Here is a 22,801-nt window from a genome sequence, read left to right on the forward strand (position 1 = left end):
TTCCATCTCTTTCCAGTGCCAGCTCAGGTATCACCTCCGCCAGGAAGCCTCCGGGGATTAACCCCACCCTGCTGGTGTTTCACTGCCCTGTGTACGGAGGCAGTACCCGTGTCTCCCAGTCATGGAGTGCTCCCATGAGCCAGACATGGGGCCAAGCTTGTTGAGTTGGTTATCTCATTTAATCCTCATAAAAACCTCATGAAGTATGCACTGTTATTACCTCCATTTTACAGTTGAGGGGAAATCAATACAGAGAGCCTGAACCCAGCAGCCGGCTCTTGGCTGTGACCCCTGGGGTCACGTGGCTTCTCCTGGAGACCGGGTCTGCGTGGGGCGCTCTAAGTCCAGGTGCCCCTCGTACTGTGGGAGTGTCTGCTCCCAAGAATCCTTTTCCTTTGATCTGAAACCCTTCCCGGTGACTGCCGCCCTGTGGCCTGCGATCTAGCCCCTTGGACACGAGTCCCCCGCTTCCCAGCAGCCTTCAGGTATGCGGCAGGCCCACGCACCCTGAGGCCTCCGCAGTGGAAGCACCGCTTTTCTCTCGTCCCTTCCTTTGTATCACAGTGTCCAGGCTCCCCTACCCCCAGCGCCCTCCTCTGGGGGCAGCTCTTGGCCCGTACTTCTCTTCGGGGGTGAGGCCTGTGACCAGGTGTCCCGGCGAGGTCCAGTGGGGTGGCATTTGGAGGAAAGGCCCCTCAACCTGAGTGAGTGACCTGGGAGGGAAGCAGGGCCTAGCAGCTCCCTGAGACCAGGTCGGGCAGAAGGGAGGGCGCGGGGACTCCTGGCACAGATGGCTCTTGGTCCTCAGCCCCGCTGCTGCGCCAGGCACGGTGAGGGCTCCATCATGCTGCCTCCTCTCCAGGGCTGAAGTCATGCGGAGGAGTGGCCTGATGGGCAGTCCGTGACTGTGCTGCTAGCCTGGATGGAGTGGGACCAGTGAGGTTTCCAGGGTCTGCCTGCAGGCCCCTCGCTGGCTGAGCAACTTCAGTGCCAGCTCCTGATGGAGCCCTCTCTCTGGGCCATGCCTAGGTGTAAGCCCTTGACAGATGGCAGTCGTAAGTTCTCACCCAGTTGGGCGAGGGACATGGCCAAGGTCACACAGTCAGTCAGTGAACAGCAGAGCGGGCTGTGAGGCCAGGAGGCCTGTAGGCCAGACTCGCACAGAACAACCTGCTTTCTGCAGGTGCCCCCTGCTTTTGTTCCAGGCCCTTCTGGAAAGGGCAGGAGTTTCCCCAGCTCCCTGAGCACCGCTGTGGGGTCTGCTGAGAGGCATTCTCCACAGCACTATGCGTCCCACGGGCTCTGGGGCTACCTGCGTCACAGTCACCGGAAGGTCCATTTTCATAGAGGAGCCCTGCACCCTGGGAATAGGCACTGTAACAAGCTCTCTAGATGGTTCTAATGTCTGCTGAGTTTGCGACCCTTTATGGGTGGGAGTCCGTTCCAGCCCCTGGGCCGGGTAGGCTCAGGAGGCCTGGCACCTTTTGGGAATGCTAAGATTGCCTGCCCTTCTGGAACGTTCTCTCAGCCTTTCATTGCCTGGTTATGTTTCTAGCATCTGAATGCACACACAGTGAAGCGTGCAGCTGGCCAAGGGTTGGGGCTCTTCCTGAAAACTGGGAAGCGTGTGCGAAGAGGACGTGCTTGAGATGAATGTGTGATGAGAGCAGGATCCTCCCCCTGGCCCGGGCCTGGGGTCAGTCACAGCTTCAGCTGTGACAGAACATCTTCCTCATCCTGTTGGTGGCCGAGCAGCTTCCGTGTGGCTCCCCAGCCCAGCCACCTCCTCGGTTCTTTTCATCCCTGTGTGTGAAACGCAGAATGAGATTGTGCCTTTCAGCTGTGGAAGCAACAAGTCAATAACGCGTCCTCCTTTTGTCTCTAATGTGTGCAGTTCAGGAGCCGCGTGCCGGCTGCTCTGCGCCTCGTCTCTGCCTACCTTTGGATGGCATCCTTGAGACGAGATGTCTTTTTGGATGTTACTTTATGATTATCGCTCGGGGATTAATCTCTTGGCTGCGAGGTTGCTAGGCTGGTTGCTAGGTAACCGCTGGCTGGGGAGGGATCGGTGGACTCCGCCACCATGGGACTGCAGCATGAATCACCCAGTGGCGGCCAAAAGTCTAGGCTTCCGAGGAGGTTCGTGTCGACGAGGAAAGCGGCCGTTTAATTAATTAGAGGTGTATTTATGCCGAGAACAAACACGGCTGAGATGTTTCTCAAATGCGCTAAAGCTAAACGTTTTTTTAAGGTCGCGTTCCCGCTCGCCCGTGCAGAGCGGCTTGTCAGGGTGCTGCTGCCTGAAGCTCTCCCTGATCCTGGAAGGCAGAGGGGCGGTAATTGGGCGACTGAAGGAAGGTTCCAGCGGGCTCTCCCGAGCCCTCCATGCCTCTGGCTGTGGCCACAGAGAGCTGCTGACATCTCGGAGATCTGCAGCCCTCTCTGTGAGTTAAGGGTTTCAGCGAGCCAACCGCACCCCATGAGCTGGTGCCACGTTGCCTTCAGGGCTTTACGAGGTGCCAGGGTCAGCCCCAAATGTGAGTGAACGAGTGAACGTCTGTCCTGGCCAGCACAGGGCAGGGAGAAGGTCCTAAAGGGGACACCAAGTTTGTCTGAATGGTCCCCATTGTTGGCAGTCGATGCTGCAGTGGGGGTGTCCCCTTGCATCCTGTTACAAAGGATTCGGTGGGTGGTTTGAATCCTTTTCTCATATCCTTAATGACCTTGAGCTTCCTGTGCGCCCGTCTGTTTCCCACACTCTCCAGTAATCCCCTGGTGTGTTTCAAGATGCATTTGTTAAATATTTATGACCGGCGACACCATTTCCTTGGCATCCAGCGGTGGGGGAGGTCTTCCCGTGGTGGCACTAGAGGTCCTAGAAATGCCTTTGGATGCCCCGTAACCTGCAGCCGAACATCTTGCGGGTTTCGGCAGCCCGGATCTGCGGTCACAGAGCCCACGGTTTTCTGGCCCAGCTGCAGAGTGGGGGCTTCATCCAGAACCGGATCATCAGTGGGTTGCGTCATCTTAGGGCGTGGTGTCTGTGTGTTCACTTTTGTGTGGGTAACCTAAAATATTTGGTGCTGTAAACACTTGAAGATGTCAGGAATCATCTTATTTTTCCAAGATATTTTTGTTTTCTTACTGCATTACTCAGCAGAAATGCACATTCCGTTTCCCTCCTGCTGAGGGTGGAGGACGGAGCGGAGCAAGAATAACCCAGCCGCCCTCAACGCAGGGCCTGCTTGGCGCCGAGCTTCATGACTGTCATTCCTTTCTGTCTTAGTCTTGAAGTCTGATCTTGCTGTCCTGATTTTGTAGGGGGGAATCAAGGTCAGAGAGGTTAAGGAACAGGCTCAAGGTCACCCAGCCAGCCAGGGGTGGAAGTAGGATGTGGGCCCACAGCCATCTGACTCCAAGCCCCCCAGGCTCTGTCTTCCACATCAGCAGGTGTGTGGGATCCGCCGGGTGACTGTCGCCTGCTGCAGACGTCCTAGTTGCCACCCAAGCTGGGCAGTGACCCCTAGGAGGCCCCCAGCAGGAGAGGAGGCCCCAGGCCAGAAAGAGCAGATGGGGACACAGCAAATTCAAATGACGCTTGAGCCCCTCACCTAGGAAATGGGTGATTACTCATTCCCAACTCACGGGGACCGTGTAGAGAACTGGGACAGGGACCAGGGCCTTGTAAGTTGAGTGGCCACATGATGGGGGGACACTTCTGAGGACAGGGGACACTGCACGTTTGTGCTGCTGGGGCAGTAACCATCAGCCAGGACTGGCCCGCGTATCGGGGACGTGGTCCCCTCCTTATAAACTCCTAAAGAGTTCATCCCGGGACCCGCATCCCATTTGTTGCCCGTTCCTGGCTGTTCTTTCCAGAAAACTCCGCTCGGATCCCTCTGCCTCTGGGTAGGGCTGCTCTGGCTCGGACTCACCGTCTCTTTAGGACCCCGCCACAGCCTGGGCGACCCCGTCTTCACGGTTCATCCACGTGGTCATGTGTGTCAGTACGCTGTTCCTTTTTATGGCTGAGTAATATTCCATCGTAGGGCTATGCCCCCTTCATCTCCCGGTGGACAGTGAGTGGTTTCCGCTTTCTGGCTGATGGGAACAGTGCTGCAGGAACATTCGGGGACAGGGTTTTGTTTGAACACCTGTTTTCAGGTCTTTGGGGTCTACACCTAGGAGCAGGATTAGAGTCATGACAATTCCGTGTTGAACATACTCAGGAACTGCTGTTTCCCACAGTGGCTACGCCATTTTGCATTCCCGCCAGCAACATTCAAGGCTTCCCGTTCCTCCACACCCTCACCAACAGCTGCTCTTGTTTATTTTGTTATCGTAGCCGTCCTAGTGGGCGTATCTGATTGTGGTTTGGATTTGCGTTTCCCTGGTGGCTGATGACGCTCAGCGTCTGTTCCTGTGCCTGTTGGCCATTTGTGTATCTTCTTTGGAGAGATGTCTGTTCAAGTTCTTTCCCATTTTTAATTGGGTTGTTTGTCTTTCTGTTGTTGAATTGTCAGAGTTCTTTATATATTCTGGACACCAGATCCTCATCAGATATATCAATTGCAGATATTTTCTACCGTTTTGTGGGGTGTCTTTTCTCTCTCTTGGTAGTGTTCTTTAAAGCACAAAATTTTTTAATTTTGGTAAGGTACAATTTATTTTTTCTTTTGTTGCTTGTGCTTTTGGTGTCATGTCTAAGACACCATTCCCCAATCCAAGGTGGTGAGATCACCTCTGTGTATTCTAAGAGTTTTATGGCTTTAACTTTTCTATTTAGGTCTTTGTTCCATATTGAGTTAACTTTTGTATATGATGTGAGGTAAGGGTCCGCCTTCATTCCTTTGCAGGCAGACATCCAGTTGTCCCAGCCCCATTTGTTGAAGAGACAGTTCTTGCCCCATTCAGTGGTCTTGGCCCTCTTGTCAGTTGACCGTGGGCGCACAGTTTTATGTCTAGACTCTGTTCTGTTCCATTGATTTACATGGCTGTCCTTATGCTGGTACCACATTGTTTTGATTACCATAGCTTTGTAGCAAGTTTTGAAACTGGGAAGGGTGAGTCCTCCAACTTATTCTTCCTTTTCAAGATTCCTTGCATCCTATTGAGGATCCCTTGCAATTTCCATCTCTGCACAAAGGCTGTCGGGATTCTGACGGGGACTGCACTGGATCTGTCGGTCAGTTTGGGGAGTCTTCCAGTCCAGGAACACAGGCTGTCTTCCCGTTGATTTGGGTCTCTGGTAACTTCTTTCAGCAGTTTTACAGGTCGCAGTGTACACCTTCTTTCACGTTCACTGTCGGCAGTAAACAACAGCAGTATGAGCAATGCGTGTGACCATCACGGTGCAGATCACAGGTGGGATCGCATCGCCCTGCCGTTGTCGCCAAGACCTGCGGAAGTGTCTGCTCGCATTGTCCCTTTGAAGTTGCAGTCTTGTTTGGGGTATTAATAGAGAAGCACATATTTCGTTACCTCACAAAGCTATATTTTTGCAATATTTTCATACTACTATTTCAGTATCATTTGTTTCCTTTGCGATCCTAGGTAGAGAGTTTGATGTATTTAAAGCACGATTCTGAGAAGCATTTTGGCTTCACCTGGCTGCCACAGAGGTCACTGGTAAAAACAGTAGAAACCCTGCAGCAGGCCCTCCCCCACCCACACCGCCCCCACCCACGGCCCCTCACAGCCCGCTGCCCATGGCAGTAGGGGCAGGGCCGCCCAGGGCCCCGGCAGGGCACACGCCCGAGGACGCGTGGCAGCAGCAGCTCTAATCCCGCCCCGTTGTCTCTGCTGGAGAGCCTTACTGGCAGCTGCACGAAAGTGATGTCAATCTACAGATAGTGTAGATTCTGCCCTCACACACACACACACACACACACACACACACACACACACACACGCTCTCTCACACACGTAAATCAGTGGCAAACATCTGTCCTGCAGCCAACTGGCGACACCTCCCAGTGCTGTGAGAAATGCTAATTTGTCACTAGCGGCAGCCGCCTGCTGGGATCCTGCAATGCCCAGGAACTCTCTGGGTTCCCACTTCTTGGTGCGGCATGCAGGGACCTTTGCCACCCGGCTCGTGTCCCCTCCTGCAGGACGCGTGGTGCTCCAGCCACACTGAGCACATCGCGTCCTTTGATGCCTCCCGGCTTTGGCACGACCCGTGTCGCTGTGAGAGCACCTTCCTTGCGCTTCCCTGGTGAGCTCCTCCTCAAGACCCGACACTGCGTCCTGGAAGCTTCTCAGCCGCAGTTAGGGGGCCCCCTTGGCAGGCCCTTCCCTTCCGCAGGCCTCACCCTGCCTCGTGAGGAGCTCACACCACTTGGCAGAGACCAGGGCTGCCGCTGCTGGGCCAAGGACACTCCAAAGTGGCTGCGGCCAGCTCTCCTGAGAACGTCTGCCGGCCATCGCGGGTTCCAGAGACGGAAGAAGGCGGGGCCTTGGGGCCGAGGCACTTTTGCCTTTGTGGGCCCTTCCTCCTAATAAAAAAGAATGACATTATCTTATGACTGCCTCGGTCTAAAGATGAATATAATCCAGGCTGGATTCATTATTACATGCTCATTATTATATTGTTTCTTCTTTTTTGGTTTTTAAACAAAATTAAAAACCATTTTCTTGAGCTCTACAAGCATCGTGGGCCCAGCAGTGGGCCTGGGGTGCCTAACAGAGACGTCGGCCCTGCTCCTAGGGAGCTACCCTTGTCCCACCCGAGGCACTCCCGGGCTTCGTCCCTGGCCTCCAGGGCCACAGCCCACCCTGGAGAGTCCAGGTGTGGGGTCAGGCACTGTCATCACCCAGGCTCTCTGGGCTCCAGGGCCTGTGGAGGGCAGAGGTGCCCTGGGGCCTGCCTCCTTCCCATGCGCGGTCATTTGTTTAATAAAACCCAGAGCAGCGGCACCTCTGCGCACTGAATTTCTGTTCCCTTTGAGGTGTAGATCCTCGGGTCGGCTCCGGTGACGCGGAGGGCTGCTCTGGAGGACGCACTGGGAGAGGGGCTGCCTGCCGCCTGGCTCCACTTGCCCACTGGCTCGCTAGGCACTGGGAGGCGCCGCTTCAGCCTGTGGGGAGGCGGCTCGAGGGACTGAGCTAGTCTCTGGGGGCTGCTGGAACAAAGGACAACCCCCTGGCTGTCTCCTCTCACAGTTCTGGAGGTCAGGAGTCCTCACAGCCTCACGGGGCCTAATCAAGGTGTCTGCAGGGCTGGCTCACTCTGGGGGCCCTGGGGCAGCAGGCTTCCTTGCTTTTTTCAGCTTCTAGAGCCACAGTCCTCACATTCCTTGGCTCGTGGCCCCTTCTTCCATCTTCACTGCCTGCAGCACAGCATCTTCCAGTCTCTCTCTGCTCCATCTTCTCATCGCTTTCTCCTCGGTAGTAGAATCTTTTCCCATATAAGGTGACACGCACAGGCTCCAGAGATTAGGACCTGGGTACGTCTGGGAGACATTATTCAGCCAACCCAGGTGGCTTGCCGTGGCCTAGTCATCTCCATGTCTGAGCCTCAGTTTCCCCGTTTGTGAAACGCAGTCAGTAACACTGCCTCGCAGGCGCTGTCACAAGGAGTAGACAAGCTTTATTTACGCTGCCTCCCCAGTGCAGGGTGTGGCAGCAGTCTCCGGAGCAGCTGGTACAGTGGTGTTTGGCTTGAGGGTGCAAAGGCTGGGGTGAGAGCAGCCCCCAGGCTCCAGGAGTTCCACGCAGAAGGGGGACCCTCTGTTTAGCCCCATGGTTCTCAGCCTGGGCTGCGCACAGGCGGTGTCTGGGCAGTTTGCAATAATACCGATGCCCGGCTGTTGCCTCTGACATTCTACTGTCGCTGCTCTGGGCAGGCTCCCAGCCTCGGATCCTTAGAGCCCCTGTCATTCTGATACCCGACCACGGGTGAGCCCCTTCTTTGTGCTCAGGTTGGGTCATTGCCCATGGCTGCTGCTCCTCTTCTGGGGCTCCTAGGACCACCTGGGTGTCCTGTTGGCCTGGATTGAAGGTGTTGCCTTTGCAGTGACAGGGCTTCCATGACATGTGAAGGAAGGTACTGGATCTGACAGCCTCCGAGCATCTTCCTTGCCCTGATGCTGCAACACTGTGAGAGGTGGGGTTCTGTTGTGCAGCGAGCGCTCGCTGTGTCCCACTGGGGCCCAGCACAGGTCTCCTGCAGCCCCCACTGTGAACTTGGGTGCTGGGCCGGCATCCTCTTTTCACAGCTCAGAGGGAAGCAAGCGGCAGGGGCAGATGCTCTTTCTGGAGTCAGTGTGTGTGTTGGCAGAACAGGCCTGGAACCCAGGGCTCTCGACACACGTTGGGCAATGAATGGTGAGTTTGTCTTTTGGCCCAGAGTTTTTGGAATTGGTTGAAAGATGGAGCCGCTGATGTCTCGGGCTCTTCAGATGCTCATAGTCATGGTGTGTCAATGAGAGAAAGCCTAAAGGATACTCCCAGAGCCTGGAGGAAACAGGCATGTCTGGTTAAGTAATTTCACACCTTGTTCTGGAATATTCCCAGTTGTCTCATGGTGGGGGGTAGGGGTGGTCAGGAAAGTCTCCAAACTGGGCCACAGATTAGGAGACAGTAGATGCTGGCCGATGTGGTGCACACATGTGCTGTTGGTGTCCAGAGAGGCTGGGATGTTCCAGAGCTTTCCTGGAGGCAGCGGGCCTGTCCAGGGCTTTGAAGGGTGAGGAGAGCCGGCAGCGCAGTCTGGCCGGCTGGGGAAGGAACAAGGATGACGGCGGAGAGAGAACACCTTCAGGAGAGGCGTGCAGACCTGCGCCCCCTGAATCCAGAGCCCCGGGATGAGGGGCTGCATGAGTCTGCTCAGGCTGCCCCCACGGGGGACACCGGTTGAGGGGCACAAACAGCAGAAGTTTACCCTTCCACAGTTCTGGAGGCCAGAAGTCCAAGGTCAAGGTTTCGGCAGGGCCGTGCTTCATCTGAAACCTGCAGCGGAGAATCTTTCCACCTCTTCCTAGTGTCTGGGGGTTGCCGGCCATCTTTGGCTTTCCTTGGCTTGTAGATACAGGACTCCAGTCTTCTGTTGTCTCGTGACCTTCCCCCTGTGTGTGTGTGTCCAAATTTCCACTTTTTATAAAGACATCAGTCATGCTGGATGAGGGCTCACCCTATTGACCTCAACTTAATTTAATCACATCTACAAAGATCCTATTTCCAGATAAGGTCACATTCAGAGGTACCGGGGCTTACGACTTATGTATCATTTTGGGGGGGACACAATTGAACCCATAACGGGCCCAGCACGTGGGGCTGACATGCTCTCAAGCCCTTGATGCCTTGTCATTCTCCTGATAAACTATAAGAGCCTAAGGCATTGTTCCCTCTTCAGAGAGGAGAGATGCAGGTGACCTGCTCAGTCACATAATTGGCAGGTGGCAGAGCCGGGGTCCAATTCTGAGCCAGTTGGGGATCTTTCTGGAAAGGCCCATGGCACTCTCCTCAGGCCATGATAACCACAGGGGAACATCATGCCACAGAGTGAATTGCAGACCCGCACTTCTCTTCCCACCACAGGGTGCTTCCCAGGTCTGAGCAGACTCTGGGGCCCGGGAAAGGCCTGGGGTTTGCCAAGGTGCAGGGAAAGCCGGGGGACAGCCTGCAGGGCAGGGCTTTGCCACACCGGGTGCCTCCTGCTGACTCTCTGTAGATTTCTTTGCCCTCCTCCCTCGGCTATTCCGGGGACTCTCGTGTTCTCATTTCTCGCTTCTGTGAGCTCCTTGGCCATGGGGCCCGGGAATCCTGGATGAAAGGCGCAGGCTGGGTTCCAGGAGGGGAGCCCCGAGGAGGTGGTTCCCCATGGCCCTGCAGAGCTGGGGGCTATTTTTAAACCTAAACAGATGGGGCGCTGTGAACCCAACTCCAACGTGGCGTCCAAATTCAGTGATTTAAGGATGCTCCATGTCTCTGGGACTTGATATCATATTTTTCTTTTTTGTATTGAGATATAATTAGCACATAGCATGACATTAGTTTCAGATGTGCAACATAATGTTTCAGTATTTGTCTTTATTGTGAAGTGATCACCACACTAAGTCTTGTTAACATCTGTGGCCATACATAGTTACAAATTTTTTTTTCTCATGATGAGGCCTTTGAAGACCTACTGTCTTAGCAACTTTCTATGCAATAGGGTGTTATTAACTATGGTCACCGTGCTGTACACTACATCCCCGGGACTTATTTATTTTTATTTTATAACTGGAAGTTTGTACCTTTTGACACTCTTCACCCGTTTCAACCACCCCCCACCCACCGCCTCTGGCAACCACCAATCTGTTCTCTGTGTCTGGGAGCTTGGGTTTTTAAATAGATTCCACATAAAATGAGATCACGTGGTATTTGTCTTTCTCTGTCTGACTTATTTCACTTAGCATAATGCCGTCAAGGTCCATCCATGTTGTTGCAAATGGCAAGATTTCCTTCTTTGTGTGGCTGAGTAATATTCCATTGCATAAATATGCCACATTTTTGTTATCCATTCATCCACCGATGGGCACTTGGGTTCCTTCCATGTCTTGGCTATTGTGAATAATGCTGCAATGAACATAGGGGTGCCTATATTTTTTTGAGTTAATGTTTTCGTTTTCTTTGGATGTATTCCTAGAAGTGGAATTGCTGGATCATGTGCTAGTTCTATTTTTAATTTTTTGAGGAACTTCCACACTGTTTTCCATAGTGGCTGCACCAATTTGCATTCCCACCAAGAGTGTACAAGGGTTCCCTTTTCTCTGCATCCTCGCCAACACTTATTTCTTGTCTTTTTGATAACAGCCATCCTAACAGGTGTGATATCTCATTGTGGTTTGATTTGCATTTCCCTGATGAGTAATGATGTTGAGCACCTTTTCATGTGCCTGTTGGCCATCTGTATGTCTTCTTTGAGAAAATGTCTGCTAGATCCTCGGCCCAGTTTTTAATCGGATTGCTTGGTTTTTGCTGTGGAGTTATACAAGTTCTTTATATATTTTGGCTATTAGTGCTTATCAGTCGTATGATGTGCACACATTGTCTCCTACTCGGTAGGTTGCCTTTCATTTTGTTGTTGGTCTCCTTTACTGTGCAGAAGCTTTTTAGTTTGATATAATCCCACTTGTTGATTTTTCTTGGTGTTGCCTGTACTTTTAGTGTCAAAGTGAAAAAGTCATCGCCAAGCCCAGTCTCAAGGAGCGTACTGCGTATGTTTTCTCCTAGGAGTTTTACGGTCTCAGGTCTTATGTTTAAGTCTTTAATCCATTTTGAGTTAATTTCTGTGTGTGGTGTAAGATGGGGTCCAGTTTTCCCAACATCATTTATTGAAGAGACTTGACTTTCTCCATTCTATGTTCTTGGCTCCTTTGTCATAAATTAATTGACCATATATGTGTGGGTTTATTTCTGGGCTCTTTGTTACGTTCCATTAGTCTGTGTGTCTGTTTCTATGCCAATACCATACTGTTTGGATTCCTATAGCTTTGTAATATAGTTTGAAATCAGAAAGTGTGATGCCTCCAGCTTTGTTCTTATTTCTCAAGATTACTTTAGCTATCTTGGGTCTTTTGTGGCTCCCTACATATTTGAGGATTGTTTGTTCTGTTTCTGTGAAAAATGCCAGTGGAATTTTGAGAGGGATTGTATTGAATTGCTAGATTGCTTTGGGTAGTATGGGCATTTTAACAACGTCAGTTCTTCCAATCCATGAGTATGGAACATCTTTCCATTTCTTTGTGTAATCTTCAGTTCTTTCATCAGGGTTTTACAGTTTTCAGCGTACACGTCTTTCACCTTCTTGGTTAAATTTATTCCTAGGTGTTTTATTATTTTGGATACAATTGTAAATGGTATTGTTTTCTTAATTTCTCTTCCTGATAGTTCGTTATTAGTGTATAGAAATGCAACAGATTTTTGTGTATTAATTTTGTATCCTGCTACTTTACTGAATTCACTTATTCCAACAGTTATTTGGTGGAGTCTTCAGGGTTTTCTATATATAATATCATGTCATCTGTAAATAGTGAAGTTTTACTTCTTCCTTTTTGTTTGGATGCCTTTTATTTCTCTTTCTTGCCTAGTTGCTCTGACGAGGACTTCCAGTACTGTGTTGAATAGAAGTGGTGAGAGCAGGCATCCCTGTGTTGTTCCTGATCTTAGAGGAAAAGCTTCCAGTGTTTTACCATCGAGCGTGATGTTAGCTGCGAGTTTCTCATATATGGCCTTTATCATGTTGAGTTACGTTCCCTCTGTACCCACTTTGTTGAGAGTTTTTATCATAAATGGATGTTGAATTTGTCAAGTGCTTTTTCTCCATATGTGGAAATGATCATAGAATGGTCATCTGTCATTTTGTTAATGTGCTGTATCACAGTGATTGGTTTGTGGATATTGAACCATCCTTGCATCCCTGGAATGAATCCCATTTGATCATGGTGTGTGATCCTTTCACTGTATTGTGGAATTCAGTTTGCTAATATTTTGAGGAAATCATTTCTAACAGGGCCTCTTAATCTGTTGTGTGCCATGGACCTCTTCTTAGAATAATGTTTTCAAATGCCTAAAATAAACTATAAAAGGTTACAAAGGAGGCCAGTTATATTAAATACAGCTCTCCCCACGGAGCACCCTGGGGGAGGCAGCCCTGCTGGCTAGACTGTGGAGAGAGCCCCTGAAGCTGCCCTTGCTGCCCCCAGGGGCCACCAGCAGGTCGATTTGGGTGAGCAGTAGCCGAGGTGATGTGAGGAGAGGAGGCTAGAGTACGACACGGCAGCAGGCGTGAGAGGCTGCATGGCTGGGGCTGAGAGCCCAGCTCTGCATCTGCCAGCTGTGCCATCTGAGTGAGTAAGGGAATGACAGTGGTGACAGCTGCAGCAACAAGAGCAAACGCTTCCTTCCATAGCTATTGCCACGCCCAGGCGCTGTCCCAGCAGTTCTGCCTGGAGTCCTTGGCGGAAGCCGGGTCCTCTCACTGCCGTTGGCGGGCAGGAGCCTGGGCCCAGAGGAGCTGGCTGATGTACTCAGAGTCTGGCTGCAGAGCTGTGCCATAGCCCTGCCCGCCCGCCTCTCCCACGCATTGGCAGGGTTGCTGGTCTTGTTGCAGAGCCCTGCATGTGCTGTGGCTGTTCCTCTGCTGCCACATGCCCCTAGGGCCACTGCCCCCTCCCCTTCCTGGCAGATTCGAGCTCCTGCAGCATCACCCAGCTCAGCTGCCTCTGCAGTCTCCCTGGGCCAGGTGGTGTGTCCTTGTTGTGTGCTGGAGCCACCACTGGAACCCAGATGGCACCTTCCCCGTGGGTGTTTTGGGCCCTGAGGCAGCCGTGGCTCCATCCTGTTTGTGTCCCCGTGTCAGGCGTGGGCTCCGTATGCAATATAGGTTGTCCAGACAGCCTGGAGTTTCTCTGGCCCTTAGAGAGCTGACGGCCCTGAGAGACCAGGTGAGGGGTCACAGGAGGGAAAAGGGGTGGAGGACAAAGACGTTGACAGGGACTGACAGGACTCAGAGATGGGCAGGAAGGGCCTCATCAGAGGTGATAGAGACTTCTTGCGGCCTGGGGTGTGAGGGGCCGTGCCCTGGGCGAGGACACAGAGGGGATGGCGTCGTCCAGGCTGTAGTGAGTGTGAGCTGTGGGCGTGGTGGCGCTTGGAGATGGGGATTCGCAGCTGGGGGGGGTGGCATGGCAGGTGGCCTGGGTGGCCATGCAGGGAGAAGGGAGAGAGTGGCAGGCTGGGCCAGCAGACTCTGGGTGCTGCCCCTCATCCTGTCCCGGGGTGTGGCAAGCCAGCCTGCAGTGCAGCAGGGTGAGCTAGAAAGGAGGGCGCCCTGGGTAGGGCCAGCCCTGGCACAGCAGGCTGTCTTGTAGTTTTGAGCTGGCTGGCAGGCTGGCCCTGGCCTGGGTTCCTAGTAGCCAAGACGCAGGCTCAAGGAGGATTCTGGACCCTGGCGATGAAGAGCTGGGCACTGGGGGCAGGGCACAGTGATGAGATGAACGCCCGCTGCAGGACTTATGATGGTTCTTTGTGGGCATCTGCCCAGTGCATTCCCCCTTCACAGCCTCACAGCGCCAGGTAGGTGGGGAACCATTGTCCTGTGTCACAGGTGAGGGGCCTGTGTCTCAGAGAGGTTCAGGGGCTTCCAGGGTCACACAGCCAGTGAGCTGTAGAGCTGCGGGTGGAACTTGGACCTCAGTGCCTGTGCCTAAGCTGGGTGCAGAGGGATGCACGGGGCTCCCTAAGGGAGGGAGGAAGGGAGGGTTCCCCAGGGTGACCTCAGAGAGTTCCCAGTGGGGCTGGCATCCTGTCTTCTAGGTGAGTGTGCTGTGCGGTTTATAACACACTCCTCATGCTCATTTCTCATGTTACCCAGGACCCTGGCCAGAGATGCTGTGTTCCCCTTTCACACATGCGCACTGATGGCTCCGAGAGGCTATATGGGAGCTGAGGCTCCACAGACTGTGCCCTCCCAGAGGGCAGTCTCCACAAGCACACAGATTGGCTTTCTTCATGCTGTATGCCCAGTGCCCAGCACAGTATGGGGGGGACGAAAGGCAGGGGTCCTGAGCCCAGGGCGGGGCTCACTGTGCTCTGCCCGAGGGACTCCTCAGACCAGCAGGCCTCTCTGCAGTCTCAGGAAGCGGCAGAGCTCCCTGCACTTGGTGGCTGCGGGGCTGTGTGTGGCTGGGGAAGGAGCTCACCCCCACTGAGCCCTGGGAGGGAAGGTGGGCAGTGAGTGGCTAACGCGGATGGAGGCCCTGGCCTGGCCCAGTGCCCAGGGCCCCACTGCTCTGTCTCCTTCCCCCTGCTCGGGAGCCTGAGAGCCATCCCTCTGCTAAGCCCAGTGGGGAGTCTCGCCCCTCCCCGACCTGACCCGCAGCGCCTTTGCTGGCCCTTCTAGCCTCAGGACATGCTCTCGCCCCTGCCAGGTGGCTCCCGGCACCTGGTGAGCATCTACAAGGCCCAGACCCAGTGTCATTTCATCCCCCATGCCCTCCAGCTGGGGCAGGCTCTCCCACCCCTGTGGTCTTCCTGCGTGGTCGCACATCCATCCGCAGACGTGAGCTGAGCACATACTGAGCTGTGTGCTCGGGGTACAGCGCGAAGAAAGCCAAATCCGTGTGTTCGTGGGAACTGCCCTCTGGGGAGGGGACACGCTCAAACCGAGTGTGCAGAGGTGAGGGAGCCCAGGAGGGTCTGTCCTACCCGCTCAGCTGGTCCCAGCTCAACAGGGCCGCTGTCCGTGGGCCACGGCGTCCCAGCACTGCGTACGCGGCTCGGGAGCCATCTAGGGGATTGTCGATAAGCGGGCGGTTGATGTCACCTCGGTGACTGGCGGCAGTCAGACGGGTAGCCTGCACCCACGTCTCAACTGTGTCTGGTGTCCGTGAGGCTTGATTGTATCTGTACCCCGAGTGCTCTCTGCAGGGCCCCAAGTACTAAAAATAGCTAATTTAAAATAAAGGCGACTTATGGACGTGGTGACAAAACGGTACAAAAAGTTGTCCAGTGGAAAGTGCTTTGGCCGCCCTCTCATCCCCAGACACCTTCCAGGATCCGTGTTTTTGTGCCTCCTTCCAGGGACAGTCTCTGCGCACGCTGGTGTGCGTCTGTCTTTGTGCATCTGTGTGTATCTGTCTGGCTGCCCCAGCACACGGTCTTCCCAGCCTCCCTGACGTCCCCACCTCTGCCCACAGGTCTCCGTGCTGGTCCTCTTTGCTCTGGCTTTCCTCACCTGTGTCGTCTTCCTGGTTGTCTACAAGGTGTACAAGTATGACCGCGCCTGCCCCGATGGCTTCATCCTCAAGGTAAAGCTCCACCTCGCCCTGCGACCCTGGCATGCCTTTGCACCTTGCCCTCTCACTTGACCTTGCGGCGCCCCAGGGACAGGCACTAGAGCAGCAGGGGCCCTGAGCTCTGTATCCAAGGCCAGCGATGGGGGTCCTTGTGGAAGGTTCCTGGTGGGAGGCCCTGCGGGGTCAGGGGAGGGAGGCAGAGGGCCAGGGGGCAGGAGGCGTGGTGGGACCTGTAGGAAGGGAGCTGCTGGGACAGGCCCTCCTGTCAGGCAGGCCCAGCTCGGCCACATGAAAGAGGAAGGACATGCCGTGGGGAGGCAGCGGGAAGCTGAAGCGCAGAGAGGGGAGGGCTTGCCCCAGGCCACGTGGATCTGGGACAGGGCTGGGAGCACGACCCACCTCCCAACCACGTGTCCCTTGCCTGCCCTCCCGGCCACGGTGCTGCGTCGCTGGGCTCTCCACACTTGTGGAATGCGCTGTGATGCCTGCAAGTGGCACATAAGCGCACACCCGGGACAACAGGATGAAGTGAAGAAAAGTACAGGGAGGCAGAGGGTGAGAAGACGAAGCCAGGAGGAAGGGAACGCACTTGCTGGGATTCCCTTTTCCCTACGCGCAGCATCTGGGCCCCACGTTTGGTTGTGAACTTTCCAGAGCCAATGTGAAGAGGAAGTGCGATCATCTCCAGGATTTGGCACGGCTGAACTCAGAGCAGGAGAGCCCCGGCTATTGGTTCTGAGCATGCGCTCCAACAGGCTGGGGGTGTGAGCTGTCCCTGGGCGGCAGCTGTTTGGGTTTTGCTAACGGGAGACGCAGAGCCGTTCCCCGAGGTGGCAGGCCAGACTGGAAGTCATGGCTCTGGCCTGGCCCTTTCCCTCCTTCCACATGGCGCTGTGCTCAGGGCTGGAACACAGCCAGGAGCCAGTCAGATAAAGACCCCCATCTTCTAGAAGCTCGCCGACATTCTCAAAAGAAACATAAGTCAACTGTACCCTGAGTTAGGAGGTTATAAACACTGAAAAGCAAAGCAGAGCAGCGTCGGGGCTGCAGTTTCTAGAAGGTCAAGTTCTAGCAAGGCTCATAGGAGGCCTGTGAGGGAGCCACGCAGCCACCTGGGGAAGCACATCCAGGCAGAGGGAAGCCCCCCACCCCTGGGCTGGGGCTGGAAGAGTTTACATCTGTTTGGAGGCTGGAACGACAGCAGGCTTTAAAGGAGGCTGATCCAGAGGGCTGGGGGCTTCGAGGAGGGGAACACATGAGCAGACCCTGGAGGCCAGCAGGGCTGAACCAGGCAGGCTGGGGGAGGAGGACACACAGGTGACAGCAGGATGGGACAGGGCATGCTGGGAGCCGCCCAGGTGTGATCTCGCTGGGGGACTGCGAGGCAGTGGAAGATGAACTGGCTATGACCAGAACAGAGTGCCAGGCAAAGGCCCCTGGAGGAGGGGGAGGTGATGGGGTGGTCACTCGAGTAGCCTGGGGAGGGGACTGGAGGTTGGTAGGGAGCAAGAGGAGGCTGCTGCAGGGGATCAGGGAAGAGAAGAGGGTCTGGACAGGTCTGGGTGCTGGAGATGGAGAGGGGAGACCTATGTGACACTGGAAGAATGACTCTGGGACGCAGGGCAGGGACAAGGGGGGAGGACCTGGCCCAGAGCTGGTTACTCAGGCTGATGTCATGGAGAGGGAGCCAAGATGACACAGGAGCAGTGCCCTGATGGGAACCGGGGTGCAGAGAGAACTGGAAGTCCCCATCCAGACAGACGGCTCACAAGTAACTGAGGCCAGCAGCCCAGTGGGAGGATCCAGTTTCCTTCCCGGCTCGTTCTCCTTGGGCCGGGGGCACGTTCCCGCATGGGGCGCGGGCCAGGCTGAACCTGCGTCCCCCCTGCTGCGGGACAAGTTCTGCTCAATGACCTGGGCCGGGTGGAATCGGGACACGAGGCTCTGCTTCTCGGACTCGCCACAGTGTTGGAGGGAGCAGGTGTCTGCGTGTTGAAAAGGCTCTACAGGGGACTGTGGTGACAGCCAGCCTTGGGACTTGAGCGTCCCTGATAGATTGTTCTGGATCTGTGTCTTTTGGGACTGGCATTTTCCACTGGCATCTACTGGGGGTGTCCTTCCTGGAGAATATAGCTGGGAGGGCCAGGGGCTTGGCTGTATCCGACTGCCCTCAGCTAAAGCTGGAGAAGGGGTGGTGTGAGCACGCACACAAGTCCCCTCCTCCCTCCTTCTTGCGTGTGTGTCGAGTACGTATCACACGCAGACGCTGGGCTCTCTACACAGGGCTCTTACTCTAAGATCTCACCGAATGCTTCCAGAAACCCCATGGGGTAGATACTGTTAGATGCCCATTTACCAGCAGGAAAATGGGGTACAGAGATGTTCTTCATCCTGCCCAAGGGCACGCCCTCTCTTCATTTCTATCTTCAGCCTATGTTTATTAAGTGCCTCCTACCGTGCGCCTGGCTGGGTGCTGGGAGCACAGTGCGGGACAGGTCCTGCCCTTGGAGCTTTTATTCTGGTGGACAGGCGGCGAGCAGACACAGATCCTGAGGATGTGGACACCGCTGAGTGTCAGGAAGAGGAGACATAGAGTGACTGTGAAGGCCTGGGGCCACCTCTTCCAGGGGGTTGTCACAGGGCTCATGTGCCTGGGATCTAAAGAGGATGGGCCAGCTCAGCCAAGGGGCCTGGTGAGGACCTGCTGCAGGCCAGGCTTGTGCTGAGGACATAGACGGCTGGGCCTGCTGACCCCAAGGCCCAGAGGGGCCCCCGTGGGAAGGGCTGATGGGCACAGGAGCTTGTGGCATGCAGGCAGGTAGGGGACCCGAGGGCAGGCGCCCCTGCAGGGGCTGTGGAAGAGAGGAAGGCTCCTCCTGTGGGCTGGGGAGGATGCTAGGTTTCTGCTTTTTTTTAAACCATGAAGTTATCCTGTGTATTATAGAAAAGTTTTAAACATAAGGGGGCGACTGGCCCAGACGCAGCCACACTTTTACATGTGAGGGTTGCTCGTAGAGACCGTGCGCGCACACATTCTCACAGTGGACCCGCTGTGAGTAAGGCTGAAGGGCGCCGACAGTGCCAGGGGCTGTTCAGCGCACGCTTGCGTGATCACCTCACCACTCCGATGATCATTTCATTTTACAGCTGAGGGACGAGGCGCAGGGAGGGTCGGTGACCTCCTCAAGACCACCGGCAGGTGACATGCAGTTCTGTCAGAGTCCTCCTACATAACGGCCCGACGGGCCTGGGTGGCAGCTTCCCGGGGAGCCCCTCCCCTCCTCACTCACATGCAGCTCCATGTGCCCTCAGGTGGCTTCCTTGCCCCTGGTTCTCGCCCACCACCAGGCCCCCATGGGGCCTCCCCGGCGTTTTCTCACAGCCTTGTTGTGTGGGCGGCCTTGGCATCGGTAACATCTCTCTTCCGTGGCCTAGGCACCTGTGGGCAGGGCTGTTCCGTCCCTGGAGGCCCTGTCCCCATCTGGAGCAGTCATTCACGGCTCAGCAGGTGTTGGCTGCCTCAGGAGGCCCTGGGACCCTGTGCTGGCGAGGAGCAGGTGCAGTGCAGGCTGGAGAGGAGGGCAGCCGCCGGCTTGGTGGCCAGGGGCCAAGGCGCCCTGCAGGGCCTGACGGGCTGGCCAGGGAGGCATGCTGCATGGCTGCCTGGCTGCACGAAGTGTCTGCCTGTGCAGCCGTGGCCGGGCTCAGGATGCTGAGGGGAAGAGGGCATCACTTCAGCGGTGGCCTTTTTTGGCTTTTTATCTTTTCTGTCCACTGTGTAACCTTGGACACATCCTGGCTTCTTACCTGAGCTGGCCTACATTGACTTTAGTCCGCATAGCAACCCCAGAGGTGTGACTCCTTAGCCCCATTTTATAGACGAGGGAACCGAGGCTCAGAGGGAAAGCGGACTCCGGTGAACTCAGCCTGTGACGTGGGCCAGGCTCCTACCAGCCTCAGCCTCTGACACGCTGCAGAGCAGCAGCGCTGGGCAATCAACACATGCGCCCCCCCCATCATTTCTCTTCTGGAAATAGCTCCTTGTGCTCCCAGGGGGCTGGCAGGTATTTCTCATCTTTATCTTTCAGGGTTTGATGAGCTGGTAGGAAGAAGAACCAGTGCTCCAGAGGCAGGGCGGTGTAGGGCTGAGGGGAAAGCACGCATCTATTATTTTCCCTCTCTGCCGTTGCTAAACCGGTGGCAGTGAGTCACTGTCTCTGAGGAGGGGCAGTAGCTACAGCAATGCCAACAGGGGAACAGCCACGGCACCCGCCTGGGCCCCAGGCCCCGACCTGGGGAAGAGGCATATGGATTTGCAGCCAGGATCGACTTGTTTGTAAACCTCTGCAAGATCCCAGTGCTCTTGAAAGCCCCTCCCCCAAACCAATCCCAGCCTTTACCACCCGCTATCTTCCAGATCCAGCAGTGACAAAACAGCTGCTCTGTGGGCCAGGTGCTGGACCAGGCACACACCATCACTGACCACGCTCAATGGCACTGCCTTCCCTCGGCCGAGAGGCCAGACCTGCCCCTTCCTAGTGCTGGATTTGCTGAGTGAAGGCCACAGGCAGGTCCCCAGGGGCTGGTAGGGCCGCTGGCCCGGGCTGTGGCCTGTTCCTTAGTATTCCTGGTGCCTGGCACAGACCTGGCACAAGCGGCTTCTAAACCTGATGGGCAGCCTACCTGTGAGAGAGCCTGTGCCCCTGTTAACTTCACACTCCTTTTCCTGGACACAAGGCCGCTGTCCCCTGTGAGAACCAACTGCCTGGAGAAGGAGCTTGCTCACTTAGAGACAGAACAAGACCCTCAGGTTACACTCAGTCAGCCATTAACTCTGCTAATGGGACCTTTTCCACAACTGAGATGTTGTCCCTTCTCTCTCTCCACAAATCACATGTTCAGCCCTGTCACTGTTCCTGAGACTAGGCAGCAGCCAGGCAGTGTCAAATGGGTCCGCACATGGGTGGGGCCTTTGGGTTCAGAGGGTGATGTTACACCCTGATGCCCACCAAGGGCGTCATACAGACGGCAGGTTCACCCAGTTCTAGTCACAGCAGCTCCTATGGGGTGGGCCTCTCAGGCTCCCTGAGCGCCACAGAGGAGCTGCCTAGCACCCTGAGGGCGCTGAGGCTGAGCCAGCGCTGCAGCGGGCTGTGGAGCCCAGCAGGGGCCAGGATGCAGGAGCTGAGGCTCACTCCAGAGGCCCTGCGCGCTGGAGCTGGCACTTGGTAAACACTGGCTGAATTTAAGGCTGTTGGTGGTTGATTCCAGAAAAGAGCAGTTCTGCCCTGTTCGCCCCTGGGGCGGAGCTCATCACCTTGGTTTCTCACTGTCCTGTCTTTGAGTTGAGGGGCAGCCTCAGGGGTGACACGGTTTGGGGTCTGGAGCACTCTGATTAGGAGGCCCCGGCTGGAGTCTGGTTCTTATGCTCACCTGGGGGAGCCTGGAGCATTGCCTCAGCTCCCTGGGTCCCACGTGGCCCGTCTATGAGATGGGACTGACGGAACCCACCTCACAGCGAGAATGTGCATGGCAGGCACTGGGCGACCTGCCGCTACGAGGAGGTCAGAGGAGGAAGACAGCAGCCTGGGCGGCAGAACCCGGTCCTTTTCCTTTGCTGCCGGCGGGGGTGGGGGGGAGGGCAGGCGGGCCCAGGATCTGCAGGAAGGCCTCAAGGAGCAGCCCCTTAACTGGGGCGCAGAGCTAAGTGCCTTGAGCTTCAGAGATTGAAGAAAACCTGAGCTCAGGCACAGATGACTCCCAGCGGAGGTTCCCTGGGGACGTCCACGTCCCCGGCGCAGCAGCCCCCACAGGCCATCCTAGCGATGGTCTGAGGTGCCTGGAGACATCAGCAAAGATCTTGTCAGGTTCTCCACCCTGTGCCCGCCCTAGGGGGGTAAACAGATGCTCGGAGCAGCTGTAGTGGAAACTCAAGGGTTTCTCGCTGAGCCCCAGGAGCTGGCTGGAGTGCTGTGGATGGTGCACCGGCTTCAGATCCTGGCTCTGCACTTGCCAGCAAAGTGGCCTTGGCCGAGATGCTGCAAGAGCTTCGGGATCCTCTGGGAGACGGTTAAACAGACTGCCACGGCACAGATGTGCTGAGTCAGACTCTGAGGGGTGGGGCTAAGAATCTGGGTTTAAAACTCTTCCAGGTGACTGTGCAGGTGGCTGCGGCCTGGGCCCGGTCTTAACTGCAGTGTCACTTCACTATCTGAGGAGACCTTGACATTCATGCCACGCTTTGGTTGCTTCCACAAGATGGCAGGTTTATTTCTCTGTCATCTTAAAGCCCCAGCTGAAAGGCAGTGGTGCCCGTGAGGTCCTCCTGGAGCCCAATGCAATCCTGTCTTGGGCTGCCCTGCCAGCCCCGAGTGCTGCCCTTCTCTGGGCAGTCAGCCGGTGAGCAGGGGCCACAGGAGCAGTGGAGGGCAGGTGCTGCCCTTTAAGGGCCCAGCCCAGAACCTGTTCCTGTCATATCCACTCGCATCCCATTGACCATACTTAGTCCCAGGGCCTCACCGGGCTACAAGGAGCGCTGAGAAATGTGGTGTTTAGCTGGGTACCACGGGCCCACTTCACTCCGGGAGGACACGTGGTGGAAGACGGTTCCCAGCCCCACCGTGCCTTCCTGTGGGCTCGGTGAACGTGCTGAGACAGTGTGCTCCAAGCAGCTGGTGGGCGGTGGCTCCTGGATTGACAAGGAGAGGCAGCCCTGGGCCCCAGGCCCCTTATAGGCTGAGAACTATGGACTGAGCCCTCCCCAAACGCCCCTACAACAGAATTCCACGTGTAACCTCAGGGATTTCCAGTCATCTGAACCCCACCTCCCCAAGGCTGTTCCATGGCCTGTGAGGACAGGCCTCTTCCTTAGGGGACAGCTGGCTGCCTGGGACACCCCACCCCCACAGGCAGTCTTGGTCCTCAGTGACTTCCTGCTGCACCCTGGATCACAAGGTCACCCTCACACTCCCTGACAGGACCCTGCAGGTGGTGTGTGGCCTGACCCCCTGACCCTTTCC

At 55.6% G+C, this 22,801-nt stretch overlaps 1 protein-coding gene across 1 annotated transcript in view; it reads left to right on the forward strand.

Moving 5' to 3' along the window:
• The window catches only part of NSG1 (neuronal vesicle trafficking associated 1), a 31,817-nt gene that overhangs the window by 6,662 nt on the left and 2,354 nt on the right, over window positions 1-22,801 (forward strand). Inside the window, exon 4 of the mRNA XM_023638363.2 lies at window positions 15,684-15,794. Coding sequence (XP_023494131.1) covers window positions 15,684-15,794 — 111 coding nt within the window. The remainder of the gene's footprint in view (window positions 1-15,683; window positions 15,795-22,801) is intronic.

Source organism: Equus caballus, chromosome 3 (genome assembly GCF_041296265.1).
Source record: "Equus caballus isolate H_3958 breed thoroughbred chromosome 3, TB-T2T, whole genome shotgun sequence".
NCBI classification, from domain to species: Eukaryota; Metazoa; Chordata; class Mammalia; order Perissodactyla; family Equidae; genus Equus; species Equus caballus.